This window comes from Dryas octopetala, chromosome 8 (genome assembly GCF_963921425.1).
Source record: "Dryas octopetala chromosome 8, drDryOcto1.1, whole genome shotgun sequence".
NCBI classification, from domain to species: Eukaryota; Viridiplantae; Streptophyta; class Magnoliopsida; order Rosales; family Rosaceae; genus Dryas; species Dryas octopetala.
The window spans coordinates 18,149,806-18,169,204 of record NC_141373.1 but is presented as its reverse complement, the minus strand read 5'-3'; the positions used below and the strand labels follow the sequence as shown (position 1 = coordinate 18,169,204).

Sequence of the window (19,399 nt, the reverse complement as noted above, 5' to 3'; positions counted from 1 at the left end):
AAGATTATAAAACTAACAAACAACCTACTATGTACTATGCAAAGCCAAGACTAAATATAATGGTATATGCAAAAATGTGTAGTGTTCAGTTGTTTGGTTGATTGATGATAAGTAACACTAGAATTCGAAGTTAACAAATGGAAATGCAAGAAAATTCAAGTATAAGTTAAATTCAATGATGATGAAGGATTTGGGGTTATATGGGTTTCACACTAACCCTCTCATGTAACAAACAATGCAATTAGTGATTATGTCAAATTGGATAAATTAGATTCCCTTCTAACCCTCGGCCAAGGTGAATTAAGGTACATCCACATTCATGTTATAAACTACCTCAACCAAGGTGATAGCTAATTACCTAAGATTCATGTCATAGCAAACTGTAGGTGCATAAAGTTCTAAGGATGAGAAATTCAAGCAATTAAAACAATCTAACTAAGATACTTTTAAATTACCATACTCTTATGCAACATGCTTTAGAAACAAAAGGTTACCAATCTCTAAGTTCTATGTGACAACATTTCTCATATGCACAAGTGGTAAATTCACACATACAAATCATGATCTTTAAGTTATCATAAGAGCATATATATCCAAAAGGACATTTATATCACAAATCACAAAGTCATTACATGGTTGGGCTAGGGCTACATCCCTATCCTCAAATCAAGAAACTACTACCTAGCTATATAAAGTACAAACAATATTACAATATGGAACATAAATGAAAGCAAAAGTAAAAGGAGAAGACTAGATGATGAAACCAAGCCTCCAAGGTGTTGTCACACCTCCAAGGATGCTCAAAGTGGCTTCATGTCCCAACTGTCTCCAAGCTCTTCTTGCAATGATGGTGATGATGAGTTTTGAAATTTGGTGATCGAATGGATGGTTGATGGATTGTGATGGTGTTTGTCCTCTATGAGAAAAAGAGATGATGGAAGAAAGATAGAGAAAAAAAATGATGGAGATCATGAAGATGTGAGGTTAAAAATAGGGGAGAGAGAGAGAGAGAGAGAGAGAGAGAGAGGGGCTAGGGTTTTGGGCGTTGGAAAGGAGATGATGGAATGGATGAGTATTGAGAGATGAGTGAAGTTAGAGAGAATGGAGAGAGGGATTTTGGCCACACTAAGAGAGAATGTGTTGTGGTGAATGGATGATGGTTTTTGTGTATGGTGATGAGTGTGATGTGTGGCTAGGATGAGAGGAAATGAAGTGATAAGGTTAGGTAAGTTCAAAAATGAGAATATTCTATTTTATCTTCCTAGAGTTGATCCTTGAGGGTTGTAGAGGTAGGTAAATGCCCCATTTGCCTTATTTGGAGCCTTTACAATGTTGGGAAGAGCCTTAGCTAGGAATGGCCGGACATAGAGGAGGATAGAAAGCATGTGCTATCTTTTACCCAAAATAGAAAGATGCCTTTTTTACCATTTGTCCTTTTGCTGACAGGATTTCTGAGCTGTCTTTGGAGCGCAATTTAGAAGCCTTAACCAATCCAGAATTTTGCGTTTTATATATCAATGGAAATCTCTAGATGTCTTCTTTCCAACCATATATCATATGCCGCAATTCAAGATTAGACTAAAAAGTTATGCTCCACATAATGCAGCTGACTTAGTTCTTCTCAGGTGCAATTCTGGGCTAACTTTGAAATTCAAAATAAACACCTTAGAAGTCTTCAAATGTCACGAAATTAAACCTAGGCAAACTTCAAGGTACTAGCTTCCATCTCCAATTGGATTCATGTCAAAATCAATTTAGGATAATAAATTGTGGAATTTCACATTTTTTTACTTGGAAGCCAAAAACACAAAAACTATATAAAATTCAAAACTTTTATTCATTACAAAAACCAAATAAAAGGGATATAAAAGAGTTTGAATTCATGAGCATATCACCCGTTCAGCGCTGTATCAACGCTTCCGGACCAATCGTGTAGCGCCACGCGTCGCGTGTCAGTTCAGTCAGCTCGGGACTCCAAATAATTCCCCGAAAATTCCTACGGACACGTAGTAATTAATCCTAATTTCCTATAGCCTCAAAACAACATATTTTTTTCTAGAAAAATTACGAAAAATTCATCTCCAATTAATTTAATTCTCAAAATTTAATTTCAACTTCATAATCACCAAATTCACATTCAATGGTATTAGAGCTCAACTCTAAAACCTCTAATGGTACAAGTTAGTTACACAAAAGAAAAAGAAAACTCTATTTCCTTTAAAAAACCTTAAGCTTCTAAGTACAAAAGAATTTCAAAAAACATGTGTCAACACACGAGAAGATTGAAAAAATCCAAGGTATTACACCATGTCCCTGGATCTCCATGTCCACGGATGTCCATGTCCCCGGATGGCCATGTCGCCGGATGGCCTTGTCCCTGGATGGTCATGTCTCCAATGTCCATGTCCTCGAATTGCATGCCCTGCCATGTCTCCGAATGGCTATGTCCCCGGATGGCCATGTCCATGGCCTCTCAACTAGCCATGATTATTTGCCTCTCAGCTGGCCATGGTTATTTATCTCTCGCATGACCATGCTTGCAATCTCGGGGATATGGCCATGTCTATGGCCTCTCGGCTGGTCATGGTTATTTACCTCTCGGCTGACCATGGTTATTTGTCTCTCGGATGATCATGCTTGCAATCTCAAAAGTAACTCATCAATCTTATCTCATTCTACATTTATCCACCACTAAAACCACTCATTTACACCTATCTACCTATTCCCAAAAGCAAGTCATTCTCAGCCACACACATAGCTACCAAATCCTGAGACAAAGTAAAAGGCTGAATATAAAAAAGAAGAGACAAGACAATTGAAAAGGACCGACAATTGAAAAGGACCAACAATCAACCTCCAACATAATCCCACAAAAACTCACGCAATATGAAATTCTCACATGATTCTAGCAAGTATCTTGCTCACAAATTCAGCGCAGTAGCTTTTATTTCTCAAATCTTCCTTTAATTTCATATGTTTAGCTTTTCAAGCTTCTTTTAGTTGTATTTCCTCATATGTATGCAATTTTCTTATACTTTAGGTATTTCAACAACTCATCTTGTCCTTTGAATTCTCACGCAATGTGAAATTCTCACGTGATCCCAACAAGCATCTTGCTCACAAATTCAACCCAGTAGCTTTTATTTCTCAAATCTTCCTTTAATATGTTTAGCTTTTCAAGCTTCTTTTAGTTGTATTTCCTCATATGTATGCAATTTTCTTGTACTTTAGGTATTTCAAAAACTTATCTTGTCCTTTGAATTTATTTTATTGCAATTTTTCATTAAAGCTTTCTTTTAGAATACATTGCTATTTTATTTATATCTTGGTTGTTCATTCTCAAAGTCCTGAAATGCCTAGGCAAGATCAAGTACCATAGCCAAGTTGGTTTCTCTTAGCTAAACAATTGTTTGATTTCATTTTATTTTACTTTTATTTCTTTGTTATCATTTTTGCACTTGTCCAAGTATATACGATCATTACTTGGTGGAACGCCTAATCCCAAAAAGAACAAAGAACATGGATCGAATCCTAGCTTAACACGTGACTAGCGACATTTCCGACCAAAACACTACAATGAAGGAAAATTTCATTAAATAGCCTTTTTTAATACAACAATATATTTTCTAGCCCTTCCCTCCCATCTTTATCTTTTATAGCTCTTTGGCCCATTTTCGAACAAAAATGCCCTTCTCGTCTCCACATTGTCGCCATGTCGACACTCTGTAGCACTATGTGTCGATCATATGTCGACCATTTGTCGACAATTTGTTGACCATGTGTCGACCATGTGTCAATGACGATCAAATTTCATATCTGAAACAACAAACCCAGATCAAAATTTCATATCTGAAACAGCAAAATGAAAAATTTGACAGAAAAATCTAAATTTATTGAAGTTTCCAAGTCTCAATCCAAGCTTTTTTCTGTTTGTTGCTCAATAATGAATTCAATGTTCTTGATAAATTTTTTTTTCCGATTACATTCAAAACCCACAAAATTTTAAAGGAAAAAAAAGAGAGAAAAAAAATTGAAAGGAGATGTAATATGAGAACTTGGTGACAGATCTGTGATCTGTGGGGCCCATGGTAGCCCAAGCATCAAGCAAATTCAAAAATGAGCCAATACCTAGCAACCAAATCCGGATGCAAAAGCATCAACCTTCGAATCAAGGGTAATTTGGCCCAATACCCAACAAGCTTCAAATCAAGGGTCGCGCTGCTGCCGACAAGGAAATCAGGCTAAGTCAGGTTTGAGTGGTGCTGGGGGTTTGAGTGGTGCTGGTTTTGGTTCAGATCTTCATCAATGAAATCTAAAGCTAGGGGAGGGAGAGAGAGAGAGAGCTTGGGTGGGATGAAGATGGAGAGAGATAGTTTTGTCCAAAAATGGGACAAAGAGTTATAAAAGATAAATGTGGGGGAATGGTTAGAAAAGATATTGTTGTAGTAAAAAGGGCTATTTAATGAAATTACCCTATGATGAATGTTCTCATTTTAAAATTGTTACACATTAAATGCCTTCTAGGTTGATAGATGATTCATAAACTCTCATATATATATATATATATATATATATATATAGAATGATTCATGACATCATATTTTTGACACAAGTTTTTAATGGGGCCCACTCCATATAGGATTTCAACGATCCGAACCATCTTTTTTTTAGCTCTTCATTAAAGGATCATCTTTGCAAAAAATTAGGTAAATCGGAAACCATTTAGCATATAAGATTAAATTGTTAACATTTCAAGTATTTATTTTGTTGACCATTTAATCTTCGTAGGTAAATAATTTCTGATTTACCTAATTTTTTGCAAGAATGATTCTTTATTGGAGACCTAAAGAATAGACAATTCAGATCGTTGAAATCCTATATGGAGTGTGCCCCATTGAAAACTTGTGTAAAAAATTGTGTCAAAAATAGAATGTCACTGATCCGTCCCCTAAATTTCCAATATAGCACCTATGGGTACATAAGAAATGTATTGAATCAATTCTTTTTAATGAATAGATCCGATCGCAACTTCGAATGTGGAATTCAAATGGATCAAATCGGAAATGATACTCTGAATCATAGAACTATAATGAAACATACGATCAACCAACATTTATCAAATTTGAAAAAGAGTCAGAAGAAATGGTTCGATCCGCTTATTTTTATTTCTCGAACTGAGAGATCCATGAAATGGGATCCTAATGCATATAGATACAAATGGTTCGATGGGAGCAAGAATTTACAGGAACATTTGGAACATTTCATTTCTGAGCAGAAAAGTCATTTTCATTTTCAAGTAGTGTTTGATCGATTACGTATTAATCAATATTCGATTAATTGGTCTGAGGTTATCAACAAAAAAAATTTGTCTAAGTCACTTCCTTTCTTTTTGTCCAAGTTACTTCTTTTTTTTAGGGGACGGATCCGTTACATTCTATTTTTGACACAAGTTTTCAATGGGGAACACTCTATATAGGATTTTAACGATCCGAACCGTCTAATTTTTAGGTTTCCATTAAAGGATTATTCTTGCAAAAAATTAGGTACATCAAAAATTATTTACCTACAAAAATTAAATGGTCAACAAAATAAACATATGAAATGTTGACTATTTAATCTTTAAGGTACATGATTTTTTATTTATCTAATTTTTTGCAAAGATGATCCTTTAATGAATCCCTAAAAAATAGACGATTCAGATCGTTGAAATCTTATATAGAATAGACCTTATTGAAAATTTGTGTCAAAAATAAAATGATACGGTTCCGCCTCCGAAGATAAAATAGTAAAAGAACAATAAAATTGAAAACTGAGCGTGCGCTTCCTCTTAATATGAATAAGAGTAGTTAAACTCTATATATCCCACTATCACACTAACCACAAAACTGACATCTCTAATAACTAACAACTAATTAGATTTTTTACATTTTATATATTCATCTACTCTTTTTCGAAAAAAGCAGAAAATAGAAAGATTGAATATAAATTTTTGGCTCAACTATATTTACATCCACCAACTATAGGGTCCATTTCAAGTTGGTCCACGAATTATAAAATATTTCAAATTTTTTCCATTAACTATAGGGTTCATTTCAAGTTGGTCCACGAACTATAAAACATTTCAAATTTCCCCATTAACTATAAGGTTCATTTCAAGTTGGTCCACGAACTAACCAAAAACATACAGAATGGTAGACAAAATTGGGTTGACAAAAAAATCGAACCAAACCGGATTATTTATATATTTTATATTATATAAAAGTTATATATATTGAATAAAAAAGATGTAAGGTGTTTTTTTGCACATGCTGGGGTTCAAACCCATGACCTTGTGAGGAGAGTAAAAGTATAAATTCCCTCTACACCACTTAACCACTTATGAAATTCAAGTACATGCAATATATTTATAGGCTTACTGATACTTGAAATATAATAATTTATAAAATTAAATATATTTTATATATCATTCCTTTTTTTTAAGATATTATTTTCGGTTTCTATTTAAATATTATCATTGCAAAATGTCTAAAAATATTACTAGTTTATATTTTATATAATTTATATTTTCTATATTGTAAAAATATTACTAAAAGTCCAAAACTATAATTTATAATTTATATACTAAAATTATTAGAGTATAGGGTTAATTTTTAAGGTATAAGGTTTCAGACTTTATGGTTTAGTGTATAAGGTTACGATGTAGAATACCAATTATAATTTTATAAATTATTATATTTCAAGTATCAGTATGCCTATAAATATATTGCATGTACTTAAATATCACAAGTAACTAAATAGTGTAGTGAGAATTCACACTTTCACTCCCATCAAGTGGTCATGGGTTCAAACCCAACATGTTTCAAAAATACCTTATATTTTTTTTATTCAAAATATATAACTTTTTATAATAAATAAATATATATATAAATAATCCGGTTCGGTTCGGTTTTTTTGTCAATCGGGTTTTGTCAACCATTTTGTATGTGTTTTTTAGTTCATGAACCTTATAGTTAATGTCGAAATTTGAAATGTTTTATAGTTCGTGGACCAACTTGAAATGAACCCTATAGTTAATGGAAAAATTTAAAATATTTTATAATTTGTGGACTAATTTGAAATGAACTCTATAATTGGTGGATGTAAATATACTTGAGTCTAATTTTTCTTTGGGCGGGAATCATACGAACTAGATTAAAAATTTGACAAATGCAAAAGTAAAGAAAAAGGGCCAAGGCAATACCTTACGACAATATAAGGTTCGGAAGATTCTAATAATGAAGACTTACAGAAGCTTTAAGGTGTTACTTTTTGTTTTTTGGGTGGTCAAAGAAAAGGTATTACTTTTTGGAAATTATGAATATTTTACTTGGGTGTAGAAGATTTAGAAGAAGAAGATAATGATGTGGCCAAAACACAAAAAACATAAAAAGAAAAGGATATCTTAGCAAAAGATTCCCTTGGAATATAACTGAAAAAATGTCCTTGAAATCTACAACCCGTCTCAGATGACAAAAACCTGGTAACCGCCGAATCAGAGAAGAAAACGACGAGAGGCGTTATCTTAGTGACAACCACGAGCTCACTCCCCCTTCCCAAGCCCTCCACGTGTCTCCGAAACTTCCATTAGTACCAGATTAGCCCAATCCATCAAAGCCTCGAATCGAGCACCACCACCATCTCCTAATCCAAATTCCAAACCAAACCCAACAAACCTTTTTCACAATTCTCTGTTTCTTCTTTGTTTCTCTCTCAAGTTTGAGCGACGGTGGTTTTGCGTTGTGGGAATAGAGGCAAAAATGGATCACGAAGCCGATGCTTACCGCACTGACTTGATGACCATCACGAGGTTCGTGCTGAATGAGCAGTCCAAATACCCTGAGTCACGCGGAGACTTCACCATCTTGCTCAGTCATATTGTTCTTGGTTGCAAGTTTGTCTGCTCTGCTGTCAATAAGGTCTTATAGCATGTTACACAAGACACTTGTTCATATTTTCTGCAACATTATATTAGAAGCCAAATTGGGTCTTGTTTTTTATTTCTTTGGTTAAGGAATTGAAGGTTTCCCTATGTTAATTTGGCAATTGTAGCTTTTAAATGCAAGACTTTGTCTGTTTTGAGCTGCTATGGGCTATTCATTGGCGCTATGAGATGGGTTTTTTATATGAGTTTTTTGACTTGGGCAGGCGGGTCTGGCCAAACTTATTGGGCTTGCTGGAGAAACCAATGTTCAGGTAAGTGAGTGATACTGAATGGTCTACCATTCAAGTGCTAACTGTTTATAACTTTATATTAAATATATTATGAGGGGTTATTCTATAATGTGGAATTATTTGCTGTTTTGGTTAAAGGGTGAAGAGCAAAAGAAACTGGATGTGCTTTCAAATGAAGTTTTTGTTAAGGCTCTGATAAGCAGTGGCCGAACTGTAAGCCATCACATTTTGTTTTCTTTAGAGTTATAAAAATGAATTTGAAGGACCAATATTCTGTTAACAATTTGGGGTTTTATGGCAGTGTATCCTTGTTTCAGAGGAAGATGAAGAGGCGATATTTGTGGAGCCATCCAAGCGTGGAAAGTAATTGTCTATGCTTTATGCTGGTTAATAGAGCTTGTTGCAATGACAATTTTTTTATTGATTTTTCGGACATTTAACTATTGGTTCTCCGTGTGAATAATGCTCTAAACTTATACTGGGGCCAGGTACTGTGTTGTATTCGATCCACTGGATGGTTCATCTAACATTGATTGTGGTGTTTCTATTGGAACGGTATAATTCTTCATACTAAAATATGCAATCCTTTATGTTGTTCCATTGAAAGTCTGTACTGACATATGTATGTAAAGAAATTATTTGTTCCAGAATAACTCAATGTTGTGGTGGGAAACATTTTGTCTTCTCTTTCATCTAGATTTTTGGGATTTATGTGGTAAAAGATGGCGGTGAACCTGATCTAGATGATGTCTTGCAACCTGGAAAGAACATGGTTGCAGCAGGCTACTGCATGTATGGAAGCTCTTGCACGGTATATCTAACAACACCTTTCTTCTAGTTTAGATACATGGATTTTGTGTAGTGGACACACCCCCTTTATGATTTTCTGATTGCTGGCTATTCCATTTTCAATTGAGAATAAATTGTTTCTTCCATTATGTATTGGATTTTTTTGAGTAATGATTTTACAGTTTGTGCTAAGCACTGGAAGTGGAGTTCATGGGTTCACCCTTGATCCATCTCTTGGGGAGTTCATACTAACTCACCCAGACATCAAGGTAATCTCTTTTTAAAATACTCCTCCTGCAACATAATCCATACCGTATTCTGTAATTGCTTGCCACTCAAAACTCAAGGGTAAACTTGGAGAACTCTTATTAGTGATCAGTTTATCCATTGAACTTAAAGTACATTTTCTTTTCCTTTTTCATTTTCCTGACAATTTTTCAAAAAATAGACCTCCTGCTGTAATAAGTTGCACACATATAAGGAATTCAATCTCTTTAATTGTGAGTATTACTCTAATATGCATGAGCATTAGTTTATAACCTCCTGCCCTTTCGTCTATTCTCCGATTCATGTATATGTATATATGTATACGAAAATGTTCAGTGTGGACGTCCCCGTTGGGGACTGTAAGTGAACGTTCTAACGCCCAGTGCCAAGGGTTTGAATGTTCACTCACAGTCTGCAATTGAACCGGCCTGTTTATGTATATATAATAACGTTTTTACAATTGACTTAAGTGATGTCTTTGTCTTGTGTGTGAGAGGATCAGAGAAATATAGCTTGAGAATGTGTTAGGGGACATATATTATCCTTGGGATTAGCAACTTTTCTTTATTTGGAGTTGTCTATCATTCATTTCATGTCTACTTCTTTGCCCAGATTCCAAAGAAAGGAAAGATCTATTCAGTGAATGAAGGGAATGCTAAGAATTGGGATGGTCCGACAGCCAAGTATGTTAAGCTTAATCAATAATTTCATATCTCTAAGGTCCATCACTGCAGATTTCTGACCTCTCTGACTTCCAGGTATGTGGAGAAGTGCAAATTCCCGAAAGATGGCTCACCAAAGTCTCTAAGATACATTGGAAGGTATTTAGATTAAACAATTTGGTGTTTCTGTATGCCACTATTGTGTGTTGATTCTTATCCCTGGACTGCATTTGTCACAACTTCGATAAGTCTAAATTCAGTCATTGTCTTACTAGCTTCATACTTTTCAATCTCAAGCTGAAATTGGTAGAACACTGAACTGAAAGCTTCTTTCTAGCTCAATTATTTAGCTTTATTTCAACAATGATTTGGTTGCTCTTTTGACCTTGCGTTTGGCATAGGATATTGCTCTGTTTCTTTCAATAAGATGCTATAGATTTACCATCATTATTCTTTTAGCTTTCTTTCAATAATATTATGATTTAACATCATGATTGACAGCATGGTAGCTGATGTTCATCGGACATTGCTTTATGGGGGTATCTTTTTATACCCCGCTGATAAGAAGAGTCCGAATGGGAAACTGCGGTATGTTGATCACAATTATAGCTTTAAATGTTGTTTGAAACTTTTATTGGAACTTTGCATCATATTCTATAGTTTCAGGTTTAACTTGTATGGACTTCAGTGACAAAGTTTGTTTTAACCTGTTGTAATTAGTGTTCTCTACGAAGTCTTCCCAATGTCGTTCTTGATGGAACAGGCAGGAGGTCAGTCCTTCACTGGCAAGGAACGGGTATGTCATACAGTACATTTCTTATTGTTATTATGCTTATTCATGCCACAAAATCTGGTGCTATTCTCTACACTATCATGAAGCTTTGTGGCAACAGAAGAATTTATGTCGTACAAAAGTTTCCATACATTCTCATAACTGCAAATTTCGACGAACCTCCATCCATTTCCTATGGGAATTATCGAACCATTAAATTGGTTAATGGTAATTACTTGAAGGGTAGTATTATTTTGCCAGACAGTACGATATATTATGTTAATATCAGACTATCAATTTGAATCATCCGCATGATTAATGGCTCATATTGATAGTCAGCAACATAATGTGTCCAATGCCTGATAAGAGAACATTTCTGTTGCTTAAAGTCTCTTAAAGTTTGTCTAATAAGATTTTTTTCATGTTAATTGAACTGGGGATCAACTTGATTGCGAAGTGATTATAACATGGATCTTCTTTTGGCAGTCCCTTGACCTGGTTCCAAAGAACATACACGAGCGGTCTCCAATATTTCTTGGCAGCTATGATGATGTTGAGGAAATCAAAGCACTCTACGCTGCTGAAGAAAAGAAGGGATGAACATATAATTCTTATTCTCTTATGCTAATTACATAACTTGTTATTGAGAGCGTACAATGGTTACTACTGTAACAAGTTTATACTTTTATATTTTGAATGATAACTCGGCAAGCACCGAGTTTTCAGGGTTGAAACTTGAAAGCGATTAACAATTTTGAAAAATGGATGGTTAGGTGTAAAAATATCCGAGAGGAATACTAGCTATCTTTTCCAATATACCTTTTCCTTGACCTTCTTTCTTATTATTTTTATTCTGCTATTATGCAATAAAAAAAAATAGTTATAACCAAATTCTTTCTAGAAATTAGCACATACATAAATCAAATAACTTCAGGTTATCCTTTAAACATCTTACATACCTTAATCTAATTGAACTTTATATTTATTATTTAAAAATTAGAAATAATTAGGCTTGAATCTTTTAGAAAAATAGTTTTTAGATAGAGATCATGAGTGTTTTAAAATTTATAAGACAATTCTTTTAATTCATAATAAAGTCCTCTTCTAATTTGAAGGGTATTTCCCCGCTTAGGATATAGAGCCCAAAATTTCAGAGTTAAAATATAATATAAATTCGTCAAAAAAAAAAATAATAAAAGGACGTCGATTAAAAAATTTAAATCATTATCGGTTTTAGCCTAAAAAAAAACTCATAAAATGAATTGGATTCTAAATCTTCCTAAAAATTATTAATTGACACTCTTGCACTTGGATACAACATATTTTCGACCGGTAATCCAGTATCCAAATGCAAGAGCATCATCAATTAATAGTTTATAGTTTTTTAAATAATCAATATGAATATTGTGATAAAGAAAAAAACTTTACTAAATAATAGTAGCATTGTAAGAGATATACAAATAATGGACCCCAGCCCTCCCATGTGTCCCCACTAAATAATGTAAAGGTAGAACATACGTGAACTTGGTCCAAAATGTCCTTTTATGATTTTTTTTTGGCCAATGTCCTTTTATGATTAAAGTATACTAAAAGGTTCCCAAATTGTGTCACGGAACATCATATTATTTCCACTCATTTTCAAATGGTACCTACCTAAATAAGTTTGCTTTACTTTAGACTTTAGTGCAATTATTTTTTGTTTAGGGACTCTGACTGTACGGGTTATCACATTTGAGTCACTAAGGACCCACGGAATCTTCCTATACATTGAACCTGCTAAAGCCCTTTGTTGGCTTCTTCCATATACATTCACAAACTTACACATTAATATCATACTAAATTCTAAAAAAAATATATATAATACTAAATTTACAGTTACCACAAGAAAAAAGAAATTTACAGAGAGAAATTTTAAAATATAAAAACTTTATTATATAAAAGGCCACGTCAGTCGATTTTGACAAAAAAAGAGAAAGAGGAAAAAGGAAAATTGGTATTGGTCTTTTTTATACTTGGCTATAGGCTATAGCGTTACATAGAGCCAAACCCTTCTTTTATTATGTAGCATCTGAGCCAGATAGAAGAAGGTGTTTTTCGTGATCTTTCGCCCAGGAATCTCGGCTTGATTACGGGAAGGTTTTCAGCTTTGTGGGTTTTTCGTGCAGATAAGTTGCTTTGCTTCTGTGTTGTTGATCTTTGAGGAATGATTTTATTTTTGGGAACTTATTGCCTTTGATTTTGGGTGAACTGGGTAGTTTTCTTAGTGGGTTTTGAATGTTTCGATTTAGTTTGTAGAAATTTTTGCTTGGTATTGAAATTTAGGAAATGGGTTTCTGTTTGGTTTGGTGTTTGGGGGAATTGGACATGCATACTTGACGGTCTAAATAGCTTCAGGTGGCTGAAGAAGAGGTTGAAATTGCTCTGGGAGGGGAAAATAGACAATGAGCATGATTGATTTTTATCTATGAATGCATGAGGTCTGTGCAAATGGCCTCTACAGACCTTGGATTTACATGTAAAATTCGGTTTTAGGGTGGTAAAAGTTTCATGGTCTTGATCTGAATTGTTGTTTACAATAAGGAATGGAAGGGCATTTATCACAAGGAGGTATGATTCCTGGTGGGGCTTCCTATGGTGGTCTTGATTTGCAAGGATCAATGAGGGCTCATCATCAAACCCAGCACCCACACACCATACACCAGCAACATCATCCTCATCCTCGTCAAGGATCCTTGGTCCACCCCTCGATTCACGAGGGTTTTCCTCTCAAAATGGGAACATTGCATAGTTGTGATCAAACCATTTCCATGGTTGATTACAATAAGGGAGAGAGATGCAAGAACTCAGGGAGCGATGAGGACGAGCCAAGTTATACGGAAGAGGGTATCGATGGTCATGCTGAAGCAAATAGAGGGAAGAAGGGGTCACCATGGCAGCGTGTGAAGTGGACAGATAAGATGGTGAGGCTTCTGATCACTGCCGTATCTTATATAGGCGAGGATACAGGCTCAGATTGTGGTGGTGGGGGAAGAAGGAAATCTTCTGTTCTACAGAAAAAGGGAAAGTGGAAATCTGTTTCCAAGGTCATGGCAGAAAGGGCTTATCATGTTTCTCCGCAGCAGTGTGAGGACAAGTTCAATGACCTTAATAAAAGGTATAAGAAACTTAATGATATGCTTGGAAGGGGCACTTCTTGCCAGGTTGTTGAGAACCCTACACTTTTGGATGTGATAGATTACCTAACAGAGAAAGAAAAAGATGATGTTAGGAAAATATTAAGCTCGAAGCACTTATTTTATGAGGAGATGTGTTCTTACCATAATGGGAATCGTTTGCATCTGCCTCATGATCCAGCATTGCAGCGTTCCTTGCAGCTGGCTCTTAGAAGTAGAGATGATCATGACAATGATGATCTGAGGAGACACCACCATGATGATCTTGATGAAGATGAACAAGATATGGAAACTGATGAGCATGAAGACTTTGACGAAAATAATGCTTCACATGGAGATAACAGGGGAATTTATGGGGTTTTAGGGGACCCAGTAAAGAGGTTGAGACAAGGCCGTGAAGATTTTAACTTTGGTGGTTCTTTGAATTCCCAGGACTGTAACAAAGGTTCTTATTCTCATCCCCAAAGTGCCCAAGCTGATATGAATCAAGCCATACCTGATGGCACAAAAACTGCTTGGTTGCAAAAGCAGTGGATTGAATCTCGTTCACTTCAGTTAGAAGAACAGAAGCTACAAATTCAAGTTGAGATGTTAGAATTGGAGAAACAGCGTTTCAAGTGGCAAAGATTTAGCAAGAAGAGGGACCGTGAACTGGACAAGCTGAGGATGGAAAATGAGAGGATGAGGCTTGAGAATGAGCGTATGGCATTAGAATTGAAACAGAAGGAAATGGGTGCTGGACTTAGTTAAGTTGCTGTTCGGATCAATCTTTATTGCAATATTGGGACTTGCAAGCAACATTGCTTCTTTTTAAATTGGTAAGCTGCAGTTGGTTCAAGTGTCACATAGTGGTTGGGGGAGCTTTCTGGGAATTGTGACCCTAACTGGATGTATTCTGTAAAACTTAGGATTGTCGCAATATCAATGACTAGTTAATCTAGTTTTCATTATTTTTCCTATGGTTAAATGATATTTGCCTATGGTTGAAATATTTTGTGGCAAAAATATGTTCCTTTTTACTTTGTATGAACAAGATTTCAATAGCATATTGTATGTTGGTGTTTTGCGTGATTTATTGAGCTTTTTCTTTGTTGGATCATTGTTTGGTTTTCTGTCTTATAGTGTTAGCTTATGAACATCAGCACTCTATTTAATTGTCTTTTAATTTTGATGCCAGAATTATTCCATCTTTTACTGGAAGCTTATAAATGTTCAATGTCATTTTAATTTTTTTTTTTTATTTAAAAACTAGTGATTTATATGATTTTGGGTCTGTGTCCTAAGTAATATATTTTTTCTTAATAAGTAAAAGAGTGCGATGGTTATTAGGAGGCCCACACGACCAAGTTCTGCATCCCATCCTATAATCCATCCATAAATATGTACACATGTCATGTTCGGTGCTGGAAATAACTTTTATAGCATGCTTTGTTTTCCTTACTCATGTGCATGTTGCTGCATACTTAGAGATACTTCTTGTCCATGGCCTAATTTAAGGTCAAGGATTATGAATTTCTGGCTTAAAGCTGTTTTATTTCTCATGTTACCTAAAAATGATACTTTGTTATGCTTCTGCTAGTCTAGAACTGGTTGGTTATGCTGATGGGAATGCTTCAAGGTTTTAGACATTGTGAGATTGATAGGTCTCTTTTATTCTCTAAATGGAATTAACGCTATATGTTTAAGCAGTTGTCTACTGCTTCTCCATACTATTTTCTCAGCTTGCAGAACTAGATTTTTACAATTTGTTTTCTTCTAGTTGATTTAGCCAGGAATACTTTGCTTCAGAATCACAATTTTTTGCATCATTTATTTAAAAACTGTGCGACCTTGTCAAGCATTTTGATTTAAGGTGGAAATCTATGAGCCAGTTTCTTTACCATCATAGTGAGTACATTACAATCTTGAAAGCCAAGAGCTATATGGTTTCTCTATGTAGGATTTACAAGCACTGGAATGCTTCAGATATGTGGTGTGAGTTTCTGCACCCTCTGGGCTCACTTTGAGTCTCTGACCTCTCACATATCATTTTATTTTTCTTCAGTAGGAATTACAACCCTTCCATATCCCATAAGTGATCCAAGCAGTCTGGGGATTTACATGTCCATCCTTTTTAGATGCATATTCCTCTCTCTCTCTCTCTCTCTCTCTCTCTCTCTCTCTCTCTCTCTCTCTCTCTCTCTCTCTATATATATATATATATATATATATTTATGTTTCCATTTTTATTTCTAGAATACAAGAGTCATGTTCTCAAAAGATCTTACTATGTAAATGATATTCGATTCTTCAATCTCAAGTTTTTCATGTTTATTTTTAAGACCGATATGCATATTATATAATGACAATCACAAGTAATTTGCATGTATAAACTACTATATTCTGATGATACTAGAGCCGGACAGTATGTAAATTCTAAAGAATTTTGCTAATAAGTAATGTTAGCCTCTTAATAAGCTCCTTCAACAGATTATTACTAGAGGTTAAGGTAGTTGTTTGTCAAGAATTTGCTGTTACTTCCAATCCTACATGCTCTTTCTGTATTTATCATTGTATTAATATGGAGAAACTCAAGAAAAACTTGCTGCTAAACTAAGAACTAAAACTGTGCAAATTTCAGAGCAGGCGGTGGCTGTGGTTACCCCTGTGAAGATCTTCCGGTTGTTGTCCTGTCAAATAACCCACTGCACATCTCAGGTGCGCAGCTCCCTCCAAATTTGTGGCTTTTTGGCTCGGCAGTGGTCAGTGCATGATTGGACTGGATGAGGAATGAAGAGAATCCTCAAACCAGTGGAGGGGTGGGTACTGGGGACATAAATTAGCAATTGATACACTACTGAAATGCTTTCTTAGGCTCAAAATACTTTAAACTGGAAAAGAAGAAAAGGAGAACCTGAGATTCCATTGTTGAATGTGAACTTTGTTTTTGGTACAGGAATGTGAATCTTGAAGTGCTGGTTAGTGCGAATAACTAAGGGGCCTCTAATGGAGTTGTTGATAGTTTATTATTTATTTTGTTGCAGCTGTAGAAATTTCAGGTCTTGTATTGAAATTTTTATAGAAGTTGAGTCAACATATAACTTTCCGTACATCACCTAAGGATTCAGTAGATATTCTAATTTCTGCTCCTGAATTCTACTTTGTTTTGGTGGTTTGGTGATGAGTTCATTGCATTAAAAATACTGGAGTTAACAGATGCTGCATGCGTGAAGGTGCAATCACTTTATCTTCACATGGTGCTGAAAGGCCTGTAGCATTTGATACAGTATTTCTGTTTACCTTCATTTGTGATCTAAGGGCTATAGATATTTTTGTTTGAAGTTGCTTTCTGTAATCTGTCATTGCAATTGCCACTATAGTCATCAGTAGAATAGTGAAATCTATCTGTATCTTGCTGAGGAAAGAGATATTGGGGCTGGTTTGCATATGATTTCTCACATATTTTTACCCTATTATCAAGTGAGAGGTCATGCAATACCTAACATGTAACACCTGGTAATTAGGAATGACAATAGGAATAGAATTTTGATAGCTGGATGGTGTGGATAGGCTAGGGTCTAAGACTACTAAGCTGGGGATTAGAGAATTTAGGTTGCAAGAGATTTATGATGGCTATGTAAGGCTATAAATTGATTTTTAAGAGAAGAAAAAGAAGTCAATTGTTCAAAGAAGGATTATATTTTTTTTAATGATGAGTTTTACGTGTTACTTGATTGGTGGTTTTGGCCCCTTCTTAGTGTAACCATGATTCGATATGCTTATTATGTGTCCTAGTTAGGACTGGGGACATGGATCATGTGAAAATGTTGGATTGCTACGTTCTTGAAATTAAGAGGACTATGTGTTGGTTTCAAGTTGGCCCTTACTACATTAGTTGTGATTGGGTTTGGCAATCTTGTGCCGGGAATAATTTTCTAGCTGGCTATAATCTGCCTAAACATGATGGATTGCCAGCTCTATGGGGGATATGTCTCGTCTTTTTAATAGTGTTGGGGTGGGCATGAATTGTACTTGACAAAAATCTGCCTGAAAATGAAGAATTTCCAGCTTTACTAGAGATTGGTACTCTCTCTCTCTCTCTCTCTCTCTCTCTCTCTCTCTCTCTCTCTCTCTCTCTCTCTCTCTCTCTCTCATGTGCTGTGTACAAGGACAGAAAATTCACGCTAGATGTTTCAAAGGGTCCCTTCGTAACCTCTTCTTAGAGCCTAAGCTGTACTGCTATTTTTTGCATTGAACTACATGTACAATGATGTAATGGTGCTTCTCTCATGGTCTGTAACTTATTGCTTTACTGTCTATTTTATGGATACATCAACATGTTACTTGTGAATTCTCGCATGGAGCAGATAACTATGGCATTCATCACTATCTGATAGGAGACATCTAACAATCACAGAGTTTCAGTGGGAGACGTTGAGTCTGCATGAGAAATCTGGGAGAGAATGTTCATCCTCTCTTAAAGTCCTTTATAGGCGTAAAGTCACTTTTGGTCTCTGTACTTTGGGTAAGTAGCACTTTAGTCCCGTCATTTCAATTTGCACGTTTGTAAGACCATGTTTCTATTAATGTCGCAATCAGGTCGAATCTGTCAAAATCGAGATGGAAAATGCCGACGTGGCACCACCTGATTGGCTCTTAAGTAGATGATTTTGACGGATTGAACTTGATTGCGACATTAATGGAAACACGGTTCTTAAAAAATTCAAATTGAAAGGATGAGACTAAAGTGCAACTCATCCATAGTACATGGACCAAAAACGTCTTTTGGCCCAATTATATCACTGAACCCTTGCTAGCTGCTGGTTACTCTAAAAACTTGGTAGTCACAAGACTCACAATCCTAACTTTGTAATTTGAACATATGGTCTTGAATGTTTTGGAGCCAATCAGATGCCTGCGATGCAGTGCATGAATTTTACCAAATCCTACTTGCATTTAAATGACAATTCCCAGAGGATGCAAAACAGAAGACTGTCAAAGACAAACAGGGTTCTACATTCATGCAAATGGGATTTCTGATGCAAAAAGATAGTAACAAATGGTATAAAGATCTGCCCCATTGCTAAGACACTTTTAATTGGGAAGATGATAAGAGGGTATCAAGACATAAAGATTTATCGTCCATAGATCTTCTGCGGTATATATTATTAATTTTAATTATTTCCATGTGGTGTTATATGTTTTTAGCTTTTACATACTCTTAATGACTTTAGGTAATAAATTTACTTGCGTGAGAGCATGTGCAGTGGTTGAGATCAATAGGCAATTCAATACAAGCCTATTGATTTCTTTTTTTGATTTCTTTTTTTCAATTATTGACTTGTCACAAGCTTGTTTTGTTCCAATGGTTTCAAGTCAACTGCATAAATCAATAGCTATATATTTTTTAATATTTTCGTATATTTTCTTATAAATTAAAATTTATAAATTTGTTTATTTTAAAAATTATATTATTGAAATTATCTCAAATGAGATCTTTAAAATGAACCCACTATTTAATATTTTTTAATAATTTAAATTAATAT

General features: G+C 35.0%; 2 protein-coding genes across 5 annotated transcripts; both read left to right on the top strand.

Annotated features, from left to right (window-relative positions):
• Nucleotides 1-7,508: 7,508 nt before the first annotated feature.
• Nucleotides 7,509-11,435, top strand: FBP (Inositol monophosphatase family protein). The gene is made up of 12 exons (XM_086253488.1): nt 7,509-7,955; nt 8,185-8,232; nt 8,350-8,424; nt 8,513-8,574; nt 8,700-8,766; nt 8,909-9,022; nt 9,183-9,269; nt 9,880-9,950; nt 10,026-10,088; nt 10,431-10,517; nt 10,650-10,725; nt 11,188-11,435. Exons 1-12 carry the CDS (start codon nt 7,797-7,799, stop codon nt 11,299-11,301), a joined length of 1,023 nt encoding a protein of 340 aa, XP_086109614.1. The 5' UTR covers nt 7,509-7,796; the 3' UTR covers nt 11,302-11,435.
• A 1,314-nt stretch (nt 11,436-12,749) lies between these two features.
• LOC147277734 (uncharacterized) lies at nt 12,750-17,512 on the top strand. 4 transcript variants are annotated; one of them, XM_086253755.1, is made up of 3 exons: nt 12,750-14,692; nt 16,572-16,672; nt 16,810-17,510. In XM_086253755.1, the coding sequence occupies exon 1, from the start codon at nt 13,284-13,286 to the stop codon at nt 14,622-14,624; it is 1,341 nt and encodes a 446-aa protein (XP_086109881.1). In that variant the 5' UTR covers nt 12,750-13,283; the 3' UTR covers nt 14,625-14,692; nt 16,572-16,672; nt 16,810-17,510. The 4 variants fall into 4 exon arrangements, with proteins under 4 accessions (XP_086109881.1, XP_086109879.1, XP_086109880.1 ...); XM_086253753.1 differs by having other exon boundaries at nt 16,495-16,672; XM_086253754.1 differs by lacking the exon at nt 16,572-16,672 and adding an exon at nt 16,495-16,571 and having other exon boundaries at nt 16,810-17,509.
• Nucleotides 17,513-19,399: the final 1,887 nt, after the last annotated feature.